General features: G+C 44.2%; 1 protein-coding gene across 1 annotated transcript in view; it reads left to right on the forward strand.

Annotated features, from left to right (window-relative positions):
- SOCS2 (suppressor of cytokine signaling 2) overlaps nucleotides 1-21,858 on the forward strand; it is a 59,246-nt gene extending 37,388 nt beyond the window's left edge. Inside the window, exon 3 of the mRNA XM_082255434.1 lies at nucleotides 21,280-21,858. Within this exon, the coding sequence (XP_082111560.1) occupies nucleotides 21,280-21,737 (458 nt within the window). The 3' untranslated portion in view covers nucleotides 21,738-21,858. The remainder of the gene's footprint in view (nucleotides 1-21,279) is intronic.
- Nucleotides 21,859-23,798: the final 1,940 nt, after the last annotated feature.

Here is a 23,798-nt window from a genome sequence, read left to right on the forward strand (position 1 = left end):
GGAGCCAAATACAGGACCATTCTGGAACAAAACCTGATGGAGTCTGCAAAAGAACTGAGACTGGGACTGAGATTTGTCTTCCAACAAGACAATGATCCAAAACCTAAAGCAAAATCTACAATGGAATGGTTCACAAATAAACATATCCAGGTGTTAGAATGGCCAAGTCAAAGTCCAGACCTGAATCCAATCGAGAATCTGTGGAAAGAACTGAAAACTGCTGTTCACAAACGCTCTCCATCCAACCTCACTGAACTCGAGCTGTTTTGCAAGGAGGAATGGGCAAAAATGTCAGTCTCTCGATGTACAAAACTGATGGAGACATACCCCAAGCGGCTTACAGCTGTAATCGCAGCAAAAGGTGGCGCTACAAAGTATTAACTTAAGGGGGCTGAATAATTTTGCACTCCCAATGTTTCAGTTTTTTATTTGTTAAAGTTTGAAATATCCAATAAATTTCGTTCCACTTCATGATTGTGTCCCACTTGTTGTTGATTCTTCACAAAAAATTACAGTTTTATATCTTTGTTTGAAGCCTGAAATGTGGCAAAAGGTCGCAAAGTTCAAGGGGGCCGAATACTTTCCCAATGCACTGTATCACCTGCAATACCTGGCTGATCCTGCCTGGTTCAAACCCTCCTTTCCCTGTAAACTGACCACGGTGTATCATGGCTGCTGAGACCTGACACTGTGCTCAGTTTACATGCCCCTGTCATCTGAAGCCCTCTCCTGTGTCCTCCCCCCCCCTCTTCCCCGCCCTGCCTGTGCGCTCTGTGTGTGAGCCACCCCTCTCTAGCACTGTTCCGAGCAGTGCAAACTCTGTGTTTCCAATCCCTGTCAGCCCCTCTGCTAGGACAACCTGTAGTATATACTGTATGCTGTTTTGTAAAATTAATCTTCTGAATACCCTAATCCTTCTCCCTGATCAGCGGTCACGTTACCACCCGGGAAAAGTCAGAGGGAGATCTCGGCCCCTCCCTCTGTAATACATACATCCGAGAAAGAGAGCAACGGGCTGTCACGTAACCGCTGATCAGGGAGAAGGAATAAGGTATTTAGAAGATGAATTTTACAAAACGGCATACAGTATATACTACATGTTATCCTAGCAGAGGGGCTGGCAGTGATTGGGAGCACTACCTTGGCAACCCCTTTGAAGTAGAAATAAAGGCAACACGTTTTCTTTAGTTTTGGACAGAGTTGAGAAGTGGGAATAAAACATCTGTCAATTGTCACCCTTTCTATTTGTCCAGGTTACCAATAGCATTGAAAGTGAAAGTAAACATTTTTTTGGTTTTCCCCCAGAAAGGTAAGGGGGGGGGGGGGGAGAGGGAATCTTCCAATGGGGACACAAGTTCTGGTGACTAAGGGAATCCCTTGGGGTCCCCTCCAAATTTGCTAGGATTGATTTCTTCTCACTTCCTGTTTTGGCTATGGGACAGAAATAAAGGTAAACCTACCCCAATGGGCCACAGATGGCATAAAAATAAACCAACAGGGGTATGGCCTTCCCCCTACTCCTATCCAAAATGAAGAAAATGTTGTGCCTATAGTTCTAAATTTTAAGTTTGAAGTGAGAAAACCTGTTCAAGACTTAAAGATGTGGTGGTTGCATCATCTGGATGCACTTGAAAGCTTTTTTTTTTTTTTTTTTTTTTTTTTTTTTAATTTAGACATTAAGACTTTTGTGCACCATCTGAATGCTTTGTCTCTTTGGATGTACTCCAGGTTACAGAAACCTGGCCTTTCCTGAAGACTTCAGTGACTGATTATGTTGGATAACCGAGCACATACCTATAAATTCGGGGTAATTAAAGTGAAGTGCAGGCTGAAACTGACTATATACATACAGTGGGTACGGAAAGTATTCAGACCCCCTTAAATTTTTCACTCTTTGTTATATTGCAGCCATTTGCCAAAATCATTTAAGTTCATTCTTCTTCCTCATGAATGTACACATAGCACCCCATACTGACAGAAAAACACAGAATTGTTGACATTGTTGCAGATTTATTAAAAAAGAAAAACTGAAATATCACATGGTCCTAAGTATTCAGACCCTTTGCTGTGACACTCATATATTTAACTCAGGTGCTTTCCGTTTCTTCTGATCATCCTTGAGATGGTTCTACACCTTCATTTGAGTCCAGCTGTGTTTGATTATACTGATTGGACTTGATTAGGAAAGCCACACACCTGTCTATATAAGACCTTCCAGATCACAATGCATGTCAGAGCAAATGAGAATCATGAGGTCAAAGGAACTGCCTGAAGAGCTCAGAGACAGAATTGTGGCAAGGCACAGATCTGGCCAAGGTTACAAAAAGATTTCTGCTGCACTTAAGGTTCTTAAGAGCACAGTGACCTCCATAATCCTCAAATGGAAGACGTTTGGGACGACCAGAACCCTTCCTAGAGCTGGCCGTCCGGCCAAACTGAGCTATCGGGGGAAAAGAGCCTTGGTGAGAGAGGTAAAGAAGAACCCAAAGATCACTGTGGCTGAGCTCCAGAGATGCAGTCAGGAGATGGGAGAAAGTTGTAGAAAGTCAACCATCACTGCAGCCCTCCACCAGTCGGGGCTTTATGGCAGAGTGGCCCGACGGAAGCCTCTCCTCAGTGTAAGACACATGAAAGCCCGCATGGAGTTTGCTAAAAAACACCTGAAGGACTCCAAGATGGTGAGAAATAAGATTCTCTGGTCTGATGAGACAAATATAGAACTTTTTGGCCTTAATTCTAAGTGGTATGTGTGGAGAAAACCAGGCACTGCTCATCACCTGTCCAATACAGTCCCAACAGTGAAGCATGGTGGTGGCAGCATCATGCTGTGGGGGTGTTTTTCAGCTGCAGGGACAGGACGACTGGTTGCAATCGAGGGAAAGATGAATGCGGCCAAGTACAGGAATATCCTGGACAAAAACCTTCTCCAGAGTGCTCTGGACCTCAGACTGGGCCGAAGGTTTACCTTCCAACAAGACAATGACCCTAAGCACACAGCTAAAATAATGAAGGAGTGGCTTCACAACAACTCCGTGACTGTTCTTGAATGGCCCAGCCAGAGCCCTGACTTAAACCCAATTGAGCATCTCTGGAGAGACCTAAAAATGGCTGTCCACCAACGTTTACCATCCAACCTGACAGAACTGGAGAGGATCTGCAAGGAGGAATGGCAGAGGATCCCCAAATCCAGGTGTGAAAGACTTGTTGCATCTTTCCCAAAAAGACTCCTGGCTGTATTAGATCAAAAGGGGGCTTCTACTAAATACTGAGCAAAGGGTCTGAATACTTAGGACCATGTGATATTTCAGTTTTTCTTTTTTAATAAATCTGCAACAATGTCAACAATTCTGTGTTTTTCTGTCAGTATGGGGTGCTATGTGTACATTCATGAGGAAGAAGAATGCACCTAAATGATTTTAGCAAATGGCTGCAATATAACAAAGAGTGAAAAATTTAAGGGGGTCTGAATACTTTCCGTACCCACTGTATATATGTATATATATATATATATATATATATATATATATATATATATATATATATATATATATATATATATATATATATATAGGAATAAATTCCTTTCTGACTTTTTTTTTTTTTTTTTTTTTTTAATCTGGACTCATGATGAGAAATTTACATGTTGGGCAGTCACCCTTGTGGTCTATGAGAAAGTACTATGTGACAACAGCCTATATCTGTTTTATCCATGGAGATGAATATAAAATGGGATGAAATGGCTCTCTTTCCCACAGCTGCCTGAAAACTTATTTTTCAGGCATATAGGGTGGGTTTTTTTTTTTTTTTTTTTTTTTTATGATCTAAATGAAGCACATCATTTACAGTTTCCCATTACACACAGGCCTATAAACATGGTCTGCATATTTTCTTCATTGTAGATCGAATATGTTTATATAAGGTATTGTCATTCTATGCATGTACTTCTGTAACTAATTTGCTGTTTGTATTTACCAGCTAGAGGTTCTAAAAATATTGAAAAGTGGATCCTGAAGAAGCCCCTATTTTGAGCGAAACGTGTCAATCCATATACCTTTTTTGTGATTCATGCAAGCACAAATGGGTGTATATGTCCATGTATAGAATACATTATCCCTAATGGAGCCCATACTCCTGCTTTTAAATGTTTTAAGTATAAATTAAATACTGATTTTACTCGTTGTTATATTTACTTTGGGCACTTCAAAATCCCCATATCCCAATAGTGTCTCCATCTGGAGAGGCATAGGAAATACCCCTTTTAAAATATGGGCTGCACATTGATCAGTAAAAAAAAAAAAAAAAAATACAGAAATCAGAGTTGCTGGTCGTCGTCTCTGAGCAAAAGAAAGGAGTATACTTGCAGGTGCGCAGAAATTCTTGCACAAATGCCACGCTTCCTGCATGTATGTGCATATTTGTAAGAATTTTACTAGCAAGCTGTATACGGTCCATCCTTAAAATTTTGTATTTATTTATTTTATTTTTTTTTCTGCTGCCAGGAATGTCTGCTCACACATCAGTAAAGTGTGCAAGAGGCCATAAACATGTCTCTTGCAATGAAGAAATACATCACGTGATATCATTGTTGATGGTAGAACATGAAAGTTTTGCTGATTATTCTGCAGCAAAACCTACTATGCATGAGCACCTTTTTAGTAAACTCCTCCTTATGATAATACATATTTTATTTTAGTATTCATAGTATACTGGTATGAATGAGTTGTTACCCCATGCTCTTCTTTTTGCACTGCTAGGCAGTCTGAAGCAGAATAGGTTATTTGAGATCTCTGGACAGTCTTCTCTCGGTTTATAAACTCAGCAAAGTCCATAGACCCATTTAGAGTTTCAGGCACACCCAAATCATGCTTGTTTTCCATATCGTAGTTCCAAGAATGGATTTCCTGCATTTAAACATGCATCCATTTTTCTCCAACCAAAGCCATATTTAAACTGTTTATCCTCTTAATCTCCCATGGGCCACCAAAGGAATATGTCATATGTTATAAGTTTGTGTGTAACCAACAGTCACATGATTCTGTAGCTCAAGCAATATGTATTCTTTTCTCTTTAGGTTTTTTTAATGGTAAACTTTAATAGTAATGATAGCTTTGCATGGAAAGCAGATGGCCTATTGCCAACAATTGTGGGCACTGACAGAATAAAAGAAATGGATAATCAGAGTGGTAATCGTGACACATTTCAAAATTCCTGATAACTGTACAGTGGGAGAAGTCATACATATCACCATATAATATTGCCATTATACTAGAGTGGGCATGATAAAACTGATAAAATAAACAGGGGTGACCAGCGCTATGGAATTTTTAAATATGTATATTATGCTTATCACAGAGAGTGGCCACTCCAGCAGACGTCCTCTGACGAAACGCGTAGGGTGGAGTCTCTACGTCATTGCGTCACTTCCAGTTGTCGGAGACAGGGCCGTGGAACGCGGAAGCTTCCCGGTCTCCTTTCGCGCTGATCGTAGACAGCTTCAACTGTAAGTTACTACTATCCTTTCCTGCGAATGCCGTTTGTACTACACCAAGAGGTCCTCCTTCTCCCCCTTTTATCTTCGAGACTTTAAGGGAGAAAAAACCACCGGAGAGACCCACGGTATATTTGTCCCACGGGATTCATCTGTTACAGGTTGTATGAGAGGTGCGACATCTAGTGGGCGCACGGATGGTTGCAACCTAAGAACATTTCATTTTATTTTCTTCACTGAATGATTCACTTGCTCATTAATTTGGTGGGAGTTTATATTTCTTGCACCAAAGAATTACCTATTTTATTTTTTCACTGGTGTTGCTACACCTGAGGATATTACAGCACAGACTTATTATTATTTCTCTATCGCTCATTGACAGACGTAGTCTTCTTGATTCTCAAGAGCTGGGTTATGTTGTCTCCGCAGGAGTAGGACTAGGCAGAAAGACAAAACGTTCTGGCTCCACCTTAGGGGCAGTCCCTGAGGGTATATCCTCCCTCTCTCTGCTACAGGGAATCAGTTTTTTTCTGTCTAGTCAGGAGTAAGGACCTAAGTTCCTTGCTGGGATCTTTTGGTCCTGGCAAGACTTTTTTCTTTAAGAAAAAGACATTTTTTTAGGTAGTTTTTCTCCAGTGTTTTTCCTGTGAGATCTTCAAGCAAAAATGCCGGACTGGGCGACACTTGTGGTCACCCCAGCCGGCCTACGAGCGCGCGCAGACCATGGCATTGCGCTTGGTCGGCCGCGACACATTCAAGTAAGTATGCGGGGCCGGGCGACGGGCTGGATGTTGAGATCCAGTGGTCACCCCGGTTTTCTGCCTACGAGCGCGTGCAGACCAGAGCTCCGCGCTGGGTCGGCCGCGACGGAGTCCCAGTGGAGGGACTGACCTTGCGAGTTAAAAGTCTCGCTTGGACGCCAGGAACCAGAGAGTCGAGGCGTCCGGAGTGGTCCACAAACCCCCACCCCGGTGGAGAGGGTATTGTAAAGAGAGGGTGCCTGTCGGTTCGGTATGGTGAGTAAACGTTCCCTTTTTTCCTCATTATGAGGCAGTATGTATTATGGGCCCCTCCATATATGGTCAGTATATATCTGATACTTACAAGTCCCCCTTGTAATACAGCATGTGTTTGTGGGAAGTGGACTTGGTTTGAGAGCTAACACTCTACCCAGCAGACTGTAACATTACAGCAGACATAGGAGGTATAATCCTACCTTATTTGTAGTGTATCTCCTGTAGATCCATATATCGCCTCTTAGCAGAGATGCAGGTGGATGTGCTGGGAAAACGATTTCGGCGGTCCGCCGCCATTTTGCCGTAGACCAAGTGCATGTATGTCCTCAGGTCACGCCGGCCGCCATGTTTTTGGAGTCTTATGTCTCTTCTATGGGGGCGGCCATGTTTCGTGAGCCCAGCTACCTCGTGGAGAGCTGGGAACGCCGGAAGGCGTACACAGGGGGCGGAGCCACGTCCTTCTACCCGGGAAAAAGCAACAGCTCCTTCCAGTCTGTGTAAGACAGACGCTGACTGCAGTTGGTTGGAAACTGCACTGCATCGGTTGGTGAGCCTTGGGGGTCCCTCTCTCTCTCTGTGGGATCGAGAAGCAGGTACTCTGAGGGGCGCTATTGCGCTAGGGGGAGACACACAAAAAAAAAAAAAAAGAAAAAGTTTTTTTGTTTTTGCTGGCAAAGGTGTCCTGAATTAACATGGACCCTGCCACTCATGTATCTCCTCCGGATCCCCTCGAGGGGTCTGCGGGATCCTCCAGCACCCCACTGACAATTGAATCATTGTCAGCTATTATGGAAACTTTTGTGTCCCGGGTGGAAGTGGCTTGTCAGGGACAGGGCGCAAGAAAGCGACCCCCGCCTAACCCCTTATTATCTGAAACCTCGGATTCAGACTCTGAGCCTATTTCTGCAGTTGCAGATACTTCATCTGGGATTGGTGTCTCGGGTCCTGTCTCTTCAGACAGCGAGGAGGATGTTTCGGCATCCGCCATAGCCCGAGAGGAAGCGTTGGTAAACGCACTCATTGTATCTGTTCAAGAAACCTTAAGGTTACAGGGTATTCCATCGGAAATAGCTGAAACTGAAATCCCTTTTGGGACTAAAAAACGCATCAAAGTGGCGAAGGTTTTTCCATTGCCCAAATGTTTTGGCAATCCAATCGAAGAAGAATGGCGTCTGCCAAAACGCACTTTTACTATTTCTAAACGCATTGACAGGCGTTATCCGTTTGAGGAAACCCTCATTAAGAAATGGACAGAACCACCTGTGGTGGATTCACCTATTGCTAGATTGAATAAAGCCACGGTTATTCCTCTAGAAGACGCTCCGTCTTTTAAAGATCCAGTGGATCGCAAGATAGAAGCTATGTCTCGCACCATGTTTTCCTTGATTGGATCAGCTTTCAGACCTATAATAGCTATTGGTCTGGTTTCGCAGGCTGTAACTGAATGGACCAAGTGGTTACGCCGGGACTTAGAAGAGGTCCCTCAGGCGGTATCAGATTTGTTGGAACAAATGATACAGGGGTTACAGTTTGTGTGTGATGCGGCGTTAGACGCCACTCCATTATTGGCGCGAGCATCAGTCTCAGCAGTGGTTCTCAGGCGTACACTGTGGCTAAAAGGTTGGTTAGCCGACCAAGGTTCCAAAAAAGCATTGGCTAATATCCCCTTTTTAGGAGAGCGTCTATTTGGAGCCAACTTAGATGAGATCATTAAGGATCTCACGGGTGGAAAGAGCACCTTTTTACCGCAAAATTTTAAAGGTAAGGAACTCGTCAAAGACGAGGGCCTTCTTTTTCTGCTCACAAGAGGTTTTTTCGTCCCGCGGGTGAAAAAACGAAGTCCTCCAAAGCTCCTGCAGGAGGCGTCAGGGGTCGTTGGTCGGGCAAGCAAAAGCCCGCCCCCTCCAGACCTGAAGATAAACCGTCCAAAGCCTGAAGGTGCGCCCCCACCCATAACTGGGGTGGGGGGACGTCTTCGCCGGTTCCCGGATCCATGGCTTTCCAGAATCCCGGACAAATGGGTTTGCGAAGTCATAAGGTCAGGGTACAAGATCGAGTTTCGATCTCTCCCACCGGCGCGATTCTTCCCTTCCAATATCCGACTATCCTCAGATCGTTTAGAAGATCTGCGGAGAGCAGTCACAGATTTACTACAACAAGGAGTGGTAGTCCACGTTCCTTGGACAGAACGGTTTCAAGGGTTTTATTCAAACCTATTTACAATACCCAGGAAAGAGGGCAAAGTGCGTCCAATTCTGGACTTAAGAGCACTCAATTCTTTTGTCAACATAAGAAGATTCAGAATGGAGTCCATTCGCACAGTAGCAGCCTTCCTGCATCCAGGGGATGTCCTAGCGTCCATAGACATCAAGGACGCCTATCTTCACATTCCCATTTTCGCAGGACATCAGCGGTTTCTACGCTTTTCCGTAGAAGAGAACCACTATCAGTTTGTGGCGTTACCTTTCGGTCTCGCCACGGCTCCGCGGGTCTTCACAAAGGTGTTGGCCCCAATGTTGGCACTTCTGCGCCAAAGAGGCATATCGATCCTTGGTTACCTAGACGATCTTCTGCTTCATGCAGAGTCTCCTCAGACCTTGCTACAAAACATAGAAATTACTATGATTTCTTTACAGGAATTCGGGTGGCTGGTGAACCAGCAGAAGTCATTTCTGGTTCCCACCCAGAGGCTCGAATATCTGGGTCTAATTCTAGACACAGTCAGGACAAGAGTTTTTCTTCCGGTAGGGAAACTCCGAAAGATTCAATCAGCAGTCCAGTTGTTACTGTCCAACAGCTGGTCTTCCCTTCGGACTTGCATGAGGGTTCTGGGGTTGATGGTGGCTTCGTTCGAAGCAGTCCCATTTGCCCAGTCCCATACCCGAATTCTTCAGCAAGAGATTCTTCTCAGATGGAATCGGAATCCGGAATCCCTGGACAATCAGATCCGATTGAGCAAACAGACCAGAGAGTCTCTGGTCTGGTGGCTTCGGTCTCCGATGCTCAGCCAGGGAAAGTCATTTCTGCCAATATATTGGACGATAGTGACCACGGATGCCAGTCTATCCGGATGGGGAGGAATTCTCGGTCAGTTATCTGTCCAGGGACTTTGGTCCCCGGAAGAATCCAGGTTACCGATAAATGTATTGGAACTGAGAGCGATCAGACTTTGTCTGATTCACTGGACCGAGCAGCTCCAGGGCAGCCCGGGTCGGATCCAGTCGGACAATGCCACGGCCGTGGCTTATGTCAATCACCAGGGGGGCACCAAGAGTGTCCGAGCGGCCAAAGAAGTTGCTTGCATTCTTCGCTGGGCGGAACGATTTGTTCCAGCAATCTCTGCGGTGTTCATTCCGGGGGTGGAGAATTGGCAGGCAGATTATCTCAGCCGTCAGACTCTGGATCAGGGGGAATGGTCCCTCCATCCAGACGTTTTCCACCAGTTGTGCCTACGGTGGGGCACCCCGGATGTGGATCTGTTGGCATCACGATTCAACAGGAAAGTTCAGAGATTCGTGGCTCGCTCCCGCGATCCTCTAGCAGAAACCGCAGACGCATTGATCGCCCCGTGGGGGCAATACCAGCTAATGTATGCCTTCCCTCCTCTCGCGTTACTGCCAAGACTTCTTCGCAGGATAGAGGAGGAAGGAATTCCAGTAATTCTGGTAGCTCCGGACTGGCCTCGTCGAGCTTGGTACGCCGACGTGGTCAGACTGGTGGCGGACGTCCCGTGGAGACTTCCTCTCAGGGAGGACCTACTCTCTCAGGGACCGATCTTCCATCCTGCTTTACGATCGCTGGCTTTAACGGCCTGGCTATTGAGACCCAGGTGCTGAAGGACAAAGGTTTGTCAGCTTCAGTTATTCCTACTCTAGTTGAAGCAAGGAAAGCGACTTCCAGAAAGATTTATCATCGCACATGGAAGTCCTACATTGCATGGTGTGAACCTTTGGGGTTCCGTCCTCGGTCTTATTCGATTAGTCGAATATTGGCTTTTCTGCAACAAGGGGTTGAGCAGAAACTGGCCTTGAGTACTATCAAGGGTCAGGTCTCAGCATTAGCTATCTTCTTTCAGAAGCCTTTGGCTACTCATTCCTTGGTGCGGAATTTCATCCAGGGGGTGCGACATCTGGCTCCGCCAGTGCACGCGCCGTTACCCCCCTGGGATCTTAATTTAGTGTTGTCGGTTCTTCAGAAACCTCCCTTTGAAGATATTAGGGAGATTCCTCTACCTACGTTGTCCCAGAAGGTGGCCTTCTTGGTGGCTATTACTTCTGCACGCAGGGTGTCAGAACTGGCCGCATTATCTTGTCGTTCACCATATCTGGTGGTTCATAGAGATAAGGTGGTTCTTCGTCCGAATCCATCCTTCCTACCAAAAGTGGTTTCAGAATTTCATCTGAATGAAGAAATTGTGTTACCTTCCCTGTGTCCTAAGCCCAGTCATCCGCGAGAGTTTGCTTTACACTCCTTGGATGTGGTCCGGGCGATCAGGGTATACTTGAAAACGACAGACTCGTTTCGCAAAACGGATTCACTTTTTGTGATCCCAGATGGACCCAAAAAGGGGTTGCCTGCATCTGCCGCGACCATTTCCAGATGGATCAGACAGACGGTAGTACAGGCTTATTCTATTAAGGGTCGGGAGCCCCCGTTCCCTGTTAAGGCGCACTCCACTCGGGCACTTAGTGCGTCATGGGCCTTTCGCCATCAGGCGTCAGTGGTCCAGGTGTGCAAGGCGGCTACCTGGTCGTCGGTGCATACCTTTACTAAACATTATAAAGTTGATGTAATGGCATCGTCTGATGCCTCGTTTGGCCGCAAGGTTTTGCAGGCCGCAATTTGAGGAGACCAGTGGTCTACCTCGAGGGTTTTTTCCGTTGGAAAATTTTTCTTTAGTCTCATTCTTTGTTTATAATGAGCCTTTAAAACTTCTAGTTTGGCACCGGTTGGGCCTTCTAGATTGGATTTGATTTTGTCAATCCCACCCCTCATTTGTGGCACTGCTTCTGGATGTCCCAGCTCTTGAGAATCAAGAAGACTACGTCTGTCAATGAGCGATAGAGAAAAATGGATTTTTGTAAGATCTTACCGTAAAATCCTTTTCTCTTAAGCTCATTGACAGACGTAGTACCCGCCCCTCTATCATTGAGTTGGGTTGGGTTAAATTCTCTGTTACTGCTTTAGAACAGAACTGATTCCCTGTAGCAGAGAGAGGGAGGATATACCCTCAGGGACTGCCCCTAAGGTGGAGCCAGAACGTTTTGTCTTTCTGCCTAGTCCTACTCCTGCGGAGACAACATAACCCAGCTCTTGAGAATCAAGAAGACTACGTCTGTCAATGAGCTTAAGAGAAAAGGATTTTACGGTAAGATCTTACAAAAATCCATTTTTTTTTTCAAAGAAACAAAATCCACCGTTTGTTTGTTTAACAATAAAATTCACTACTTATATCGGGGTACTTCTCAATTGAATTTATTTCACACTAGCACTTTAATTTGTTTATGCACACTCTTTTGGTAGCTGATATCTGGTCACAATATTAATTTCACTACCAGTACACCTTTTAGAAAATATTTATTTATATTTATCTTTATTGCACTTTGAGCACTTTATCACCTATGAGGTAGCGCCGTACCAATCCTTTGCACATATTTCACATGATAAAACTGATATTTATCAAGCCATATTGGCCCTCACACTTCTCCCTTGTGGCCCTGGCCATTTTAAAGCTTAACTACAGCCTTTTCAGTTTTATACAGTTGGACAGACTGCCCTCCTAAACTGAAACTGCATGCCATGATTTCATGATGTGCATTAGAAACTACAACCAGCCAGGTATCAGTTTCTGCAGCCAGCTAGGTCAGTCAGAGCTAACTTCATTGATGGAGGGCATCCAATTTTACCTAGCTAAACTTTCTAAACCAAGGGCTGATTTACTGTCCTCCAGACTCTCTGGGGGCCGGAATGTGGCCAGTGTGCATAGAAAATGCTTTGGGGTCTATAGACCCAAAATCCACGGCAGGTTGGGCTCTTCTAACTTCTCTTCCTTCTACAAGGCGGCACAGATTGCACAATTACCATGCCACCTCAGAGATCCCACTATGGGTCGTGATTGAATCCAGTGGAATGTGATCCCCTTTCGGTCTCTAACCATTTATGGCAGCATCCCACAACTCAGAAAAAATATAACAAATCCGATCACTAAACACACTCTCTCTATATGGGATAGCGTAAAAACCACTTATGACCTTCAATCCACACATAATCCCCCTCCTCTCATTCGTCAAAAATCCAGCCTTTTACCCAGCCTGGGAATCCCCAGCATCATTCCGCAACTGGTCCACTTCCGGTCTTATTGGCCTATACCACCTGGTCTCGGCATCAGAACTCCAACATTCCCAATCTTAATGTGAGTCATGCCATTTACCTCCCTAAAATATTTTGATATCTCCAAATCAAAAACTTCTATTCCATTTATCTGACTAGGGGCACCAGGAGTTATACTGTCTGGATTGTCTGGATCACTACCAGTATACAATTATAAAACCTTGGCAGTTAACACCATTGATGCTGTTGGTCCCGGAGCTTCACGTATGATGGGAAAGCGTTATTAGATCTACTGCTTGGATTATTTGTCATCTGGTAAGAGGCCAATAGGGCTTTTGAGTGACGTTTCTGGTTTCTTGGCGATCTGGATTTACCTATTTGCTCATTTGACTTATTTTTCAGTAAGAGGCTTCACAATTGGTGGTGGTTTGTTCCACATTCCTCCCTTTACACTGGGCTATTCACGTTTTACTCATTATTCATTTGGTGAGCTGCTGCACGATTGATAGGGATTCCTTATTGGTGGTGGAAACTTTATATAAATTACGGTATCACACTATGTAAGTTTTTTCTTTTGCATATTATTCACAATATTCGCTGAGGACTCTGACAACTCCCATCTCCCGGATCTGTGACTATATCTCAGCATATGAATTTGCAGACTTTTAGTGGCTATCCGGTAAGCACATTTCCTACAGAGACCGTGGAGTGTGATCTATGCTTTCAGCGTCAATCAAGTTGTTATATGGGACATTGATTTTTGTTTGGACATTAATTTTTTGTTTACCCACTTCACGCAGCGCGGCTTATTTTTCTATACATTATTTGAGGGTGTGGTCGCACTTGAAGTCGCTGCTCTTTATATATTATTCACTTTAGCGCGGTTATTTTTCTCTTTTTAAGCATCTACTATACCAATAGAGAAGGGTAATAAGTCTTGCTGTCCTATCAAAATGAAAGACAAAATCATCAAGAGACCACCTGAACTGCTTGCTGACTGCCTTACTTTTAAATATACGTCATTAGTTTGGCGTTAAAATACGCACGCAAATACATCGTTTTTTTTTTTTTTTTTCTAAGGGACAGTGTAAAAATAAATTTTAAAGCGTCCCCGCACGCAGTAGTGAACACCTAATATAGATCATGCCCACATGTGTAAAGGGTGTTTGCATCACACGTGAGGTATTACCATGAACGTCTGAGCGTAACTCTGAACGGGTAACCTGTAAAAAATTGTAAAGCGTTGGCTGTGGAGATTTTTTAAGTACCATAGTATGTCGCAATTTTAAAACATGACCGGTTTGGTATCTATTTACTTGGCGTAAAATCAAGTTTCACATTATACAAAAAAACTGTGCTAATTTTACTGTTATTCATTAAAGTGTGGTTTTTTTTTTTTTTTTTTCTAAAAAAAAAAAACATTGCATTTGAAAAAAGCTGTGCAAATACAGTGTGAAATAATATTGCAATGACCGCCATGTTATTTTCTTCTCTAGGGTCTCTGCTATAAAAAAAATAAAAATAAAATCTATATATAATGTTTGGGGGTTCTAAGTCATTGTCTATTTTTTTTTGAGTATGGTAGAACACTCTCATTAACTGCATGTAACCACATTTAACAGTAGGCTACAGGAAATATTTAACAATTAGGTTATACTGCTGTTTACAGACATGGATACCGGCAAAAAAAAAAATGTCCAGCATGCTTCAGTTTTCTAGTGCCCTCAGATCTCTCCTGTTCTGTTCTGTTTATTTGGAAGCCATTTTTTTTTTTTCTTTAACCATTAACAGCTGTTGGTAGCTTCATGCTGAATATGTTAATCCTGGAAGTCTTTCTAGTCAGCCAACAAGAGTAGGTTTTCCTAGTTTTTATACTGGTGCCACAGTCAACTAAGTATTTGCTGATTTTCTTAGTACGTCGCTTATCAAGAGCAATTTTAAGATGGGTGTGCAGTGATTACGCTCCTCAACCACTGGCCACATCTACCTTTAACAGCCCAGTGAGACCTGATTCCCCCCCCCCCCCCATGCTCAAGTGGACATGCCTTCTCCCGTGGGTCTAATGGGACGCAGAACTGCCACGACTCGAGCTTCCACCTCCAGATCCACCGAGCCTTCCTGCCGGCTATCCCCCCTGGAAGCCCCGGCCTCCAGCATGGGATTCCTCCCCTCCCCTGTTGTCGGGTGAGCCGGATCTCTGCTCAGATGCAGAAAACCTGTTTGAGGCACAACCACCATGCCAGTCACCAGCTCTGAGGGATGCTGACCTGCTGACACACAGTTCAAGACTATGCTCCAGAGCGAGCTGTCAGCGGCCACTTCTAAACTCTCAAAAAAAATCTGGGAGCTGGGTCATTGCACTAACGCACTGGAAGACAAAATTAGATGCTGCAGTGACAGTTCTAGACCACCATGAGCAGGATCTGCAAGACTTGCAGAAGGAATTGGAGGAGGCTTTATTAAAATTAGAGGTCCCGCCGGGGGAATTATTCTAGTGTGCAGCCTACCAGAATCCAACATTGACCGCACCTCGACAGCCATAACTCTGTTCCAGGAACTAGTCATGGCGATCCCTATTGAATGAAAAGGATTTGACCACATCCATAGAGCCCTGGGGCCGAGAGCTCCTAGGGACATTATCAAATTCAGGTACTACCGTACCAAAGAAACCCTGCTCACAGTGGCGCGTGACAAGCCTGACCTGTGCTTCCAGGGACAGAAGTACAAAATCTTTGCAGATCTTGCTCCTTCCATGGTGCAAAAACGTCAGCAGATGAAACCCTACGCTTTTTCAGTCCTATTAAACCAACACATCAAATATGCTTAGGGCTTCCCTTTTTGTCTTGCATTCACCTATCAAGGCCGGAGCCATATTATCTGTGACGTAGAGAAGGCTAAAGCAACCTTTTGAGGCACTTTGCCTAATGTCCCCCCCAGAATTCTACCAATAGCCAGGCACAGGCCTCTGGTTCCCAACCTCCTCCTAAGCAATTGGGTCGCATATGGGAGTCGGTAAGAAACCGGAAGCCTCCCCCCCCCCCCCCCCCCCCCCCCCCCCCCCAGCAACCCACCGCCGCTAAGATCCTCTCGCTCAAACTAGAGATGAACAGTGGAAAGGGTGAGCCTGTTTGATACTTGCTTCGAGTAAATTTGAGGCTTGCTCTCATTTTTGCCACTTCGCACCCTTCAACAGGTGACCGGTTCTGGTTATAGTATTACTGTACTTTTATTGTTGGCAAAGCCATCCCGGATGACCAGTTTCTTATGGCCTATATTTGACTTCTGCTTCGGACTTCACCAAACGGGATTGTGGTTCTGGGTCGGACCACACCATCTGCCCAGAGACCTGGCCTCCGACACAGGGGCAGAAGCTAAGGAGATGCAAGGTTTACTTAATACCAGGCCCCTTGCTCCGCCTGATACTTGGGACTGTAACCATTGTGAACGCCTCCCAGCTAGGGCTGATTTCTTGGTTCCTTACCCTTCTCCCACCCTTAAACCATTTTTTTTCCTTCCCGCCCTCACCTCCCCTTCCCCTTCCCCACCCCCCCTTCCCTCCCCATTTTCTCTTTCCACTGGCGTATTACAAGGTATTGGTGAATGTTTTTTGTTTTCTTTGGGGGTTGCCCCCACTGGTCCACTTACCTCATGGCCCGGCCTCTCTCCCCCTTTTTGGAGGCTATAATGGGTCTTTGTCTGGTCCTCAACGTGGATGGGCTAAGGTTTCTGTGGGGGCATCTAGAAGTCACCCCTCTTCCTTGACGTTTACTCCAGAGAAGTTTAGCTGGGAAACCTTTTAGCATGCTTCGCATTTTTCTGTTTTTAGATATTTCTGTATTTTTACACTGTTACCAGATGATTGTTTCTACCCCCTCTCCAGGGCCTGATAAACGATGTTATACTTCAGCCATGTGGCTGGTGGCCAGTTTCTTAGGGATTGTATTTGACTCATGCTTCGGACTTCACCAAATGAGAGTGTGGTTCTGAGTTGGACCACACCGTCTGCCCAGAAGACCTGGCCTCAGATACCGAGGCAGGAGCAAAGGAGATGCAAGATTTACTTACTACCGGGCCCCTTTCTCCGTCTGATATTTGGGACTGTAACCATTGTGAACACAGCCCTACCTGGAGGCTACATCTACCAGCTGGCAGATCTCTTGGTTCCTTCCCCCCTCATTTCCTTACACTTCCTTTTTTTTTTTTTCTCCCCCCCCCCCTCTTCCCTCCCACCCTCGCTACCCTCACTACCCCCCCCCCCCCCACAGCCTCTTTATCCATCCCCATCAGCCTCTGTGAAGTATGCAGGTTTCCTTTCTGATCCCATTCACCGGGATACCCAACAGGATGCCCTCTATCCCCAGCGCTTTTTATCCTGGCGTTGGAACCGCTGGTGGGAGCAATCTGGGCAATGTGGACATATCAGGAGTATCCTATTCGGGGACTTAATATAAAACTAACTTTTTTGCAGATGATGCTTTCTTGGTACCAATTAACCCACTTATCTCTCTCCCCAATTTGCAGCTCACACTTAATCATTTTTTTAGCCTTCTTGGGTCTGCGGATTAATTTTTTTTAAGGCAGGCACTGAATGTAACTCTCTCCACCAAAGTTGTGGAACCGCTTTAAGAGCACTTTCCATACCGCTGGGCACCCCACTGGATCGCTTCTCTAGGGGTTAAATTGATATCTTCCTACTGTTCTGCCAACTATTCCTCTTTGTTGCACACTTTATCCTTCCCTCTCTTGGATTGGGAAGATCTCTGCGGTCAAAATGACGATCCCACCAAAGGCCCTATACTATTTTTGCACATTACCAGTGAGAGTGTCCCCCTTTTTTCTTCGCCTCCTTCAGAATCGGATTTTCCTCCTTTTTTTTTTTTTTGGCCCAGAAACACCCCAGAGTTCCTAGATCCACCCTCTATGTTCATACGAGGGGGCTTAAGGGTCCCTAACATTTCTAGATACTATCCAGCGGCGCAGTTCTCCCCGCTGACTATGCTTCACGTGGTCTCTGATGCCCCTTTTTGGGTGATACTTGAACTTTCCAACAGTGACCCACATTCAATACAGGCCTTGCTCTGGCTCCCCCATAAGTCACACCCCCCCCCCCTCCTTGAGCCCCTTAATGTTGCATAGTCTAAGGGTATGGGATTCAGGCCGCTACTCAAGCAGTTTGATGTCTTCCTTTTTTGCCATTGCTGCCCATCACACATAACCCCCTCTTTCCCCCTGGTTTGCCGCAACCCCTGGGCGTTCTCCTGGTAGCTGTCCCGGGGCTTTACCCGGGTCCAAGATTTTTCTTTCCTCCCTCTCCTTTCCATCCTGGGAGGCCATTGGGGAGACGCACAGGGCCCCAGCCAGGGAGCACTTTCGTTTTCTCCAACTAAAACCTTGAACTGCTGCCCTGGGCCGCACGTTCACCTACCCATATCGAAAGACCTTCTTTGAGCATACGTGCTAGCATGCCCCAGGGGCCCCTGCCCTCATCTTAGCCATCTGTTTCCTTGAACGGATGCCCATCATCAGCACACCTCTCATACATGTCTCAATGGGGGCGGGACCTCCAATCCCCAATAAATCTAGAGGACTGGAGTAAGGCTTGGAAGACAGTTGCAAAATGTTCTTTTAACGCAAATACGCTGGAAGCTGCGTATAAGGTCCTTTTCAGGTTGTACTGGGTCCCTTGGTCTCCCATGCTTACCCGGGGAGAAGAGACGGATGTTTTCTTAACTGTGGACAAAGGGGCAATGTCCTGCATACCTGGTGGTCCTGTCCGAGATGACTGGGGTTCTGGTCCATGGTTTTCGGCCTGCTCCAGACCCTCTTCCATATAACGGTCCGCAGAGACGATAAGTTGGCCTTATTACTTTGCCTGATTCCCAGCCTATACGCACCCCAGCAGAAGCTGGCTTACTACTTTTTATTTCTGCTAAACAGACCATAGCCCAGGCCTGGTAGACCCCGCACGTGGCCTTTCAAGGGGCGAAGTTACGTATGACTGCCTTGATGCCCCAGATGTCTCGCATCTTAATTTTCTCAGTCTGGGAACCATGGATTTTCTCATGAGTTTCCCTCACTTCAACTGGCTTGTTTGTGCCTTCTCTGTCTGGCTGCTTCCGACAGCGTATCTGAGTCGGAGTCCTATTTTTCTCCCTTTTTTTTCTCTTTCCTTCTCTAAACTGTTTCTCACTCCCCTCTTCCTTTCTTTCGGGTTCTTTTCTTCTTCCTTCCTTTTTTTTTTTCTTTCCTTTTCTTTCTTCTCCTTCACTGTACCTGCAAGTAAGCCTAATTATATGCCTACCTGTAGGGAAAAAGTTAGAAAGTGGACTTCTACTTTGAGCCTGCTTCCATTATCTCAGTGAAGCAACATATGGGGGGGGGGTCCAAATATATACATGGTATGAGGCAGTCACGCTACCTAAATTTGACCCTTTTTGATACCCCATAATGGTAACCTAAAAAAGCATTTAAAATTTTGCAGTAAAATGACATTCACATCCTGATGAGCGCACATCAACAGGAACTTGTCACATCTGCCTCAATGAAAACTTCCACAGCCTACTTGCTTGTTCCTGAATAGAAAAAAGGAATATTGGAGAAATTGAACTACCCAACTCGTGCCATCATCCAAAATTGAAGAAGAGAAAAAAGGAAATTGTGAAGAATCATGTGTTGGAAAACCAAACCACAGCTGACTCTTCACAAAAACATATAGCTGGACTTTCTAAGGCACATCATGAAATGAATCCTAGCGACTCACTTTTTTTTTTTTTTTTTTTTTAATATAATTTTTGATTACAACCAAAAATAAAAAATGAGGGCAAAAGACATACTGTCCTCATTGAAAAATACAAGATGTATAACAAACAACATTGGATTTTTTAAAATCGAATAACCTTTTACCCCTTCTCCATCTAGTCACTGAAGACAAATGGGAAAAATGTGTAGGTTATTATAACTTCACAATATTTGGGTACATCATGTAATATATAATCATATCTGATCTTTGGGTCTACGCGTTTCGCAGTGTGCTTCTTCAGGACCACATTTATAAATCAGAGATATCTGTATAGGGTGTAGCCAGTGTCTCCCGGGCAGACAAAGAGGGCGCAATTAAGGATATCTGAGGCAGAGCTGATATTTAAATAAATAGATTCTGAGGTATCTGTTTCAGTTCAGCATGAATATTAAGGAACGGGTATTGACTATGTAGGGTCAAACAGGTAGGTGTACCCCGGGATCAGTAAAATCCTCAAGTCAACCAATCCCTCAAAACATCTGTAATTATGAATGTAGTAGTGGACAGGACGCCTATGTGTTATCCGCAATCCAGGGGGGAGGGGTATTGCAAATCTTTTTAGGGTTAGCAAAGATATCAGCCCATAGGGTATATAGGCTGGTCAATATCTCAGGCCCAGATTTGTGGAAAAGAGGATCTTAATATTCTTCCAATTAGGTCCCATAGGACTATTGAGCCTTTCAGACCACAAGCATCCAATCCGGCCAATTTATGTGGGATCTTAGTAGTTTTGCTCCCTTTATAACCTGGACATAGGGCTAGATGTTCTGTCCTTGTATGCTGAATGTCTGCCACGAGTCCCGCCGCCAACTTGTTCCTGAATAGTCACATCACTTGCAGTAAAGCCGAGAGAAAACGTTAAGCTTCACTGCTTTGGAATGAGCATATGTGGGTGTCAGAGGTATAGAAAAGATCTGCTTTACAAACCAGTATTTATCTTTGTGATGTGTTGCCTTTTAACCTTTTAGTAAATTAAACACAGGAAGTGCACCAACTTGGCTTGGGAAATTTGCTTGCATTTATTGCCTCATCAGATCACCCAACATTGTTTTTACATCTTTTCTAAGAGAAATATGGGTCTGAAATTCTTTAGAAAATACTTACCTGTTGGCTTCAATACTTTTAGTCATTGACACGGAACAAGTATGCATGTAAAGTAAAAAAAAATAAAAAAAACCCTATATACACACTTGTTCCTAGTTGGCAACTTTAAATGTAACTTTAGTCAGAAAATGTAAGTCCTGCTAGATCACTTCAGGCTGGCCTCTTTTGTAAAACGTTAAAAAAAAATAAGTGTCTATACTGTGTACTATCCGGTAATATAGTCTCACCCTTCTCTGCACATGCTCAGTTGCTTTCCTTCTTCCATTTTTATTTTTTCGGCACGTTCTGAAAATGTAGAGGCCGCTCTGTTGTCATCCTAAAGATTTACTGCTGTTTAGAGGCCCTGGGCTTCAGCAAAATGGCAGCCTCCAGCAAGAAGAAATGGGAACAATGGTGGAGACCATTTACAGCAAACACTAACTTTACAGGCATAATGATTAATGTGGACGACACTGTCAGCATCTCTCCAATTCAAAATGCAATATGTGAAATCTAAATCGTAGTGTATGAACTAAAAAATCTTTTTTTTATTTTTCTGACAGGTTGGTACTGGGGACACATGACTGTCAACGAAGCCAAGGAAAAACTGCAAGATGCTCCAGAGGGCACTTTCCTAGTTAGGGACAGCTCACACACGGACTACCTCTTGACCATCTCTGTAAAGACCTCTGCAGGACCAACAAACCTGCGCATTGAGTATCGAGAGGGGAAATTCAGGTTAGACTCTGTCGTTTGCGTACGCTCAAGATTAAAACAATTTGATAGCGTTGTTCATCTTATCGAGTATTATGTTCTTTTGTCAAAAAACAAGAAAATGGAGAATGAGTCTCTTCCCAACAGGACAGTACATCTTTGGCTAGTGAAGCCACTTTATACATCTACCCCATCTTTACAGCATCTCTGTAGACTGGCTATCAACAAATGCACAAAGAAGGTGCAGGAACTGCCGTTGCCAATGAGACTAAAGGAATACATCACAGAGTACAGTTACCACGTATAGAAGCATTTTTACAATCATGCCTACAGCATGGGAAATGCATTTCTGCAAGCAACTTCCAAATCCAGCCAAATATATTTGAATCTGTTGTCTGCTCCATGCTGAATGCAAGGACAGCACATTGTGTTCCATTTTTAAATGGTTGTCATAGGACTGTTCAGGACTTAACATGATTAACAGTATGTGGTGTTTTTTATTTTTTTTTTTTTCTTTCGTTTTTTATTTTTTTCCCCTTCTTTCCACTCCCCCTTATTGACATTGTAATCCAATTTCCATGATTTCAGTTTTTTTTTTTTTTTTTTTTTTTTTTTTTTTTTTATATTTAAAATGCATTCTCACTAGTACTTTTAAGCACGATCTTCTGCTTAAGGTACCCATACATACAAGAGGAACATTGTCTGTCTAATACCTGCAAGTTTAAAAAAAAAAAAAGGAAAAAAGTTTAGATTCTATTTCGTTTTTAGCCAATAGTTTAAAGTATGTTCATGTGTCTACACACAGATACAAGTTTTTTTTTTTTTTTCCTTTTTATTTAAAGCACCCCTAAGCCTATGTTGCATATTTTTAGATTGGACTTGTGCATTCACCAGATGTATTTTAATTGTTGTGACAATGTGCTTGATGTGCTGTATAGATTTAGTGAAGCTGTGCTCATCTGTTCAGCTGTTATCAAGTGGCTTTTTGGAAGCCTAATCTGAGCAGAATTGTCTTGTTTATGGGAACAAGCCAGTTCCCCTGGATGATCATGATCAAGTTTGGCATCAAACAGGCAGGATAGAAAATTCATATGCTCTTCCTGCCTATAAGCTAATTCTTAAGAGTTCTTAATTTGTCTTTTTGAGTAAAATCTGTCCAAAATTAGGAATGCCTAGGACTCATCACATTTACTCCAAAAAAAGAATGAATACAGTGCACCTTTTATTTTAAGTGGATCTTCCATCCATTGGAGTGCACAAAAAGGATCCTTCTTTTGGCACTTTTCCACTGCAAGTACCGGCTCGGCTCTACTCGGCCCTGCTTGGCCCGGTTTGCTTTTCCACTGCTGGTACCGCATGGTACGGTGTAGGAACGGTTCGGTACGGTACGGTTTGCTTTTCCACTAAAGTAGTACTAAAATTAAGTGGGTGGGATAACAACGGGGTGGGTGGGATTCTCTGACCATATCAGTGGCTAGTAGTGACTGCATGCAAAGGATTGTGGGATATGGTACCGGGTATGGTACCTATTGGAACCACAATCAAGGTGGTACTGTTTTTGAGAGCCGTACCGAACCGTTCCTACACCATACCATGTGGTACCAGCAGTGGAAAAGCACAAAAGCGAGCCGAACCGTTCGGTTCCATGCAGTGGAAAAGCGCCGCCGTACCGCACTGAACCGTTCCTACACCGTACCATGCGGTACCAGCAGTGGAAAAGCACAAAAGCGAGCCGAACCGTTCGGTTCCATGCAGTGGAAAAGCGCCATTTGTAAGCAAAGCAAGTATCCATCACAGCATAATGCTCTGCTCTGTTTTTCCTTTATTGTTACCGCATTAAAAGCAATCCTCCTTAGAATCTTTTTGCCTTATTCATAGCTGTGATTAAGGCCCTCTAGGGGAAATGCGTTAGCAATATGCTTTTAATGCTCTCAGGGCTGGTTCACACCACAAAAACATACTCCAGATCCGTTCCAGATGTTTCTGCATGCATTCCAGGTGCTTTCTTTTATTGTACAGGAGTCTAGTATGTTTTTTATGTTTTGGTGTGTTTTGATGCGTTTTACCACGTTCCAGTGCAGGAAAAATGCAGCATGTTCTATATTTTTTTTTTTTTTCTGGACCTGGAACTGACCGAACTGGTGTGCACTATGCTATTGGAAACCATATACCCTACTTTCCATGCATTTTTGATACAGGAATAAAAACTGCACTGGACTGCATGTGGTGTGAACTGGCCCTTACAAAAAAGGAAATATTTGGAGGATTATGCTGTGCCGGACACTTGCTTTGTATTTAATTTGCCCAGATGTGTATATGGTCAGTTGTAGTAAGACACATATAGCCCATGTCTGTGGGTACCTTTTTA

Source organism: Pelophylax lessonae (assembly GCF_965119305.1).
Source record: "Pelophylax lessonae genome assembly, chromosome: 4".
NCBI lineage: Eukaryota > Metazoa > Chordata > Amphibia > Anura > Ranidae > Pelophylax > Pelophylax lessonae.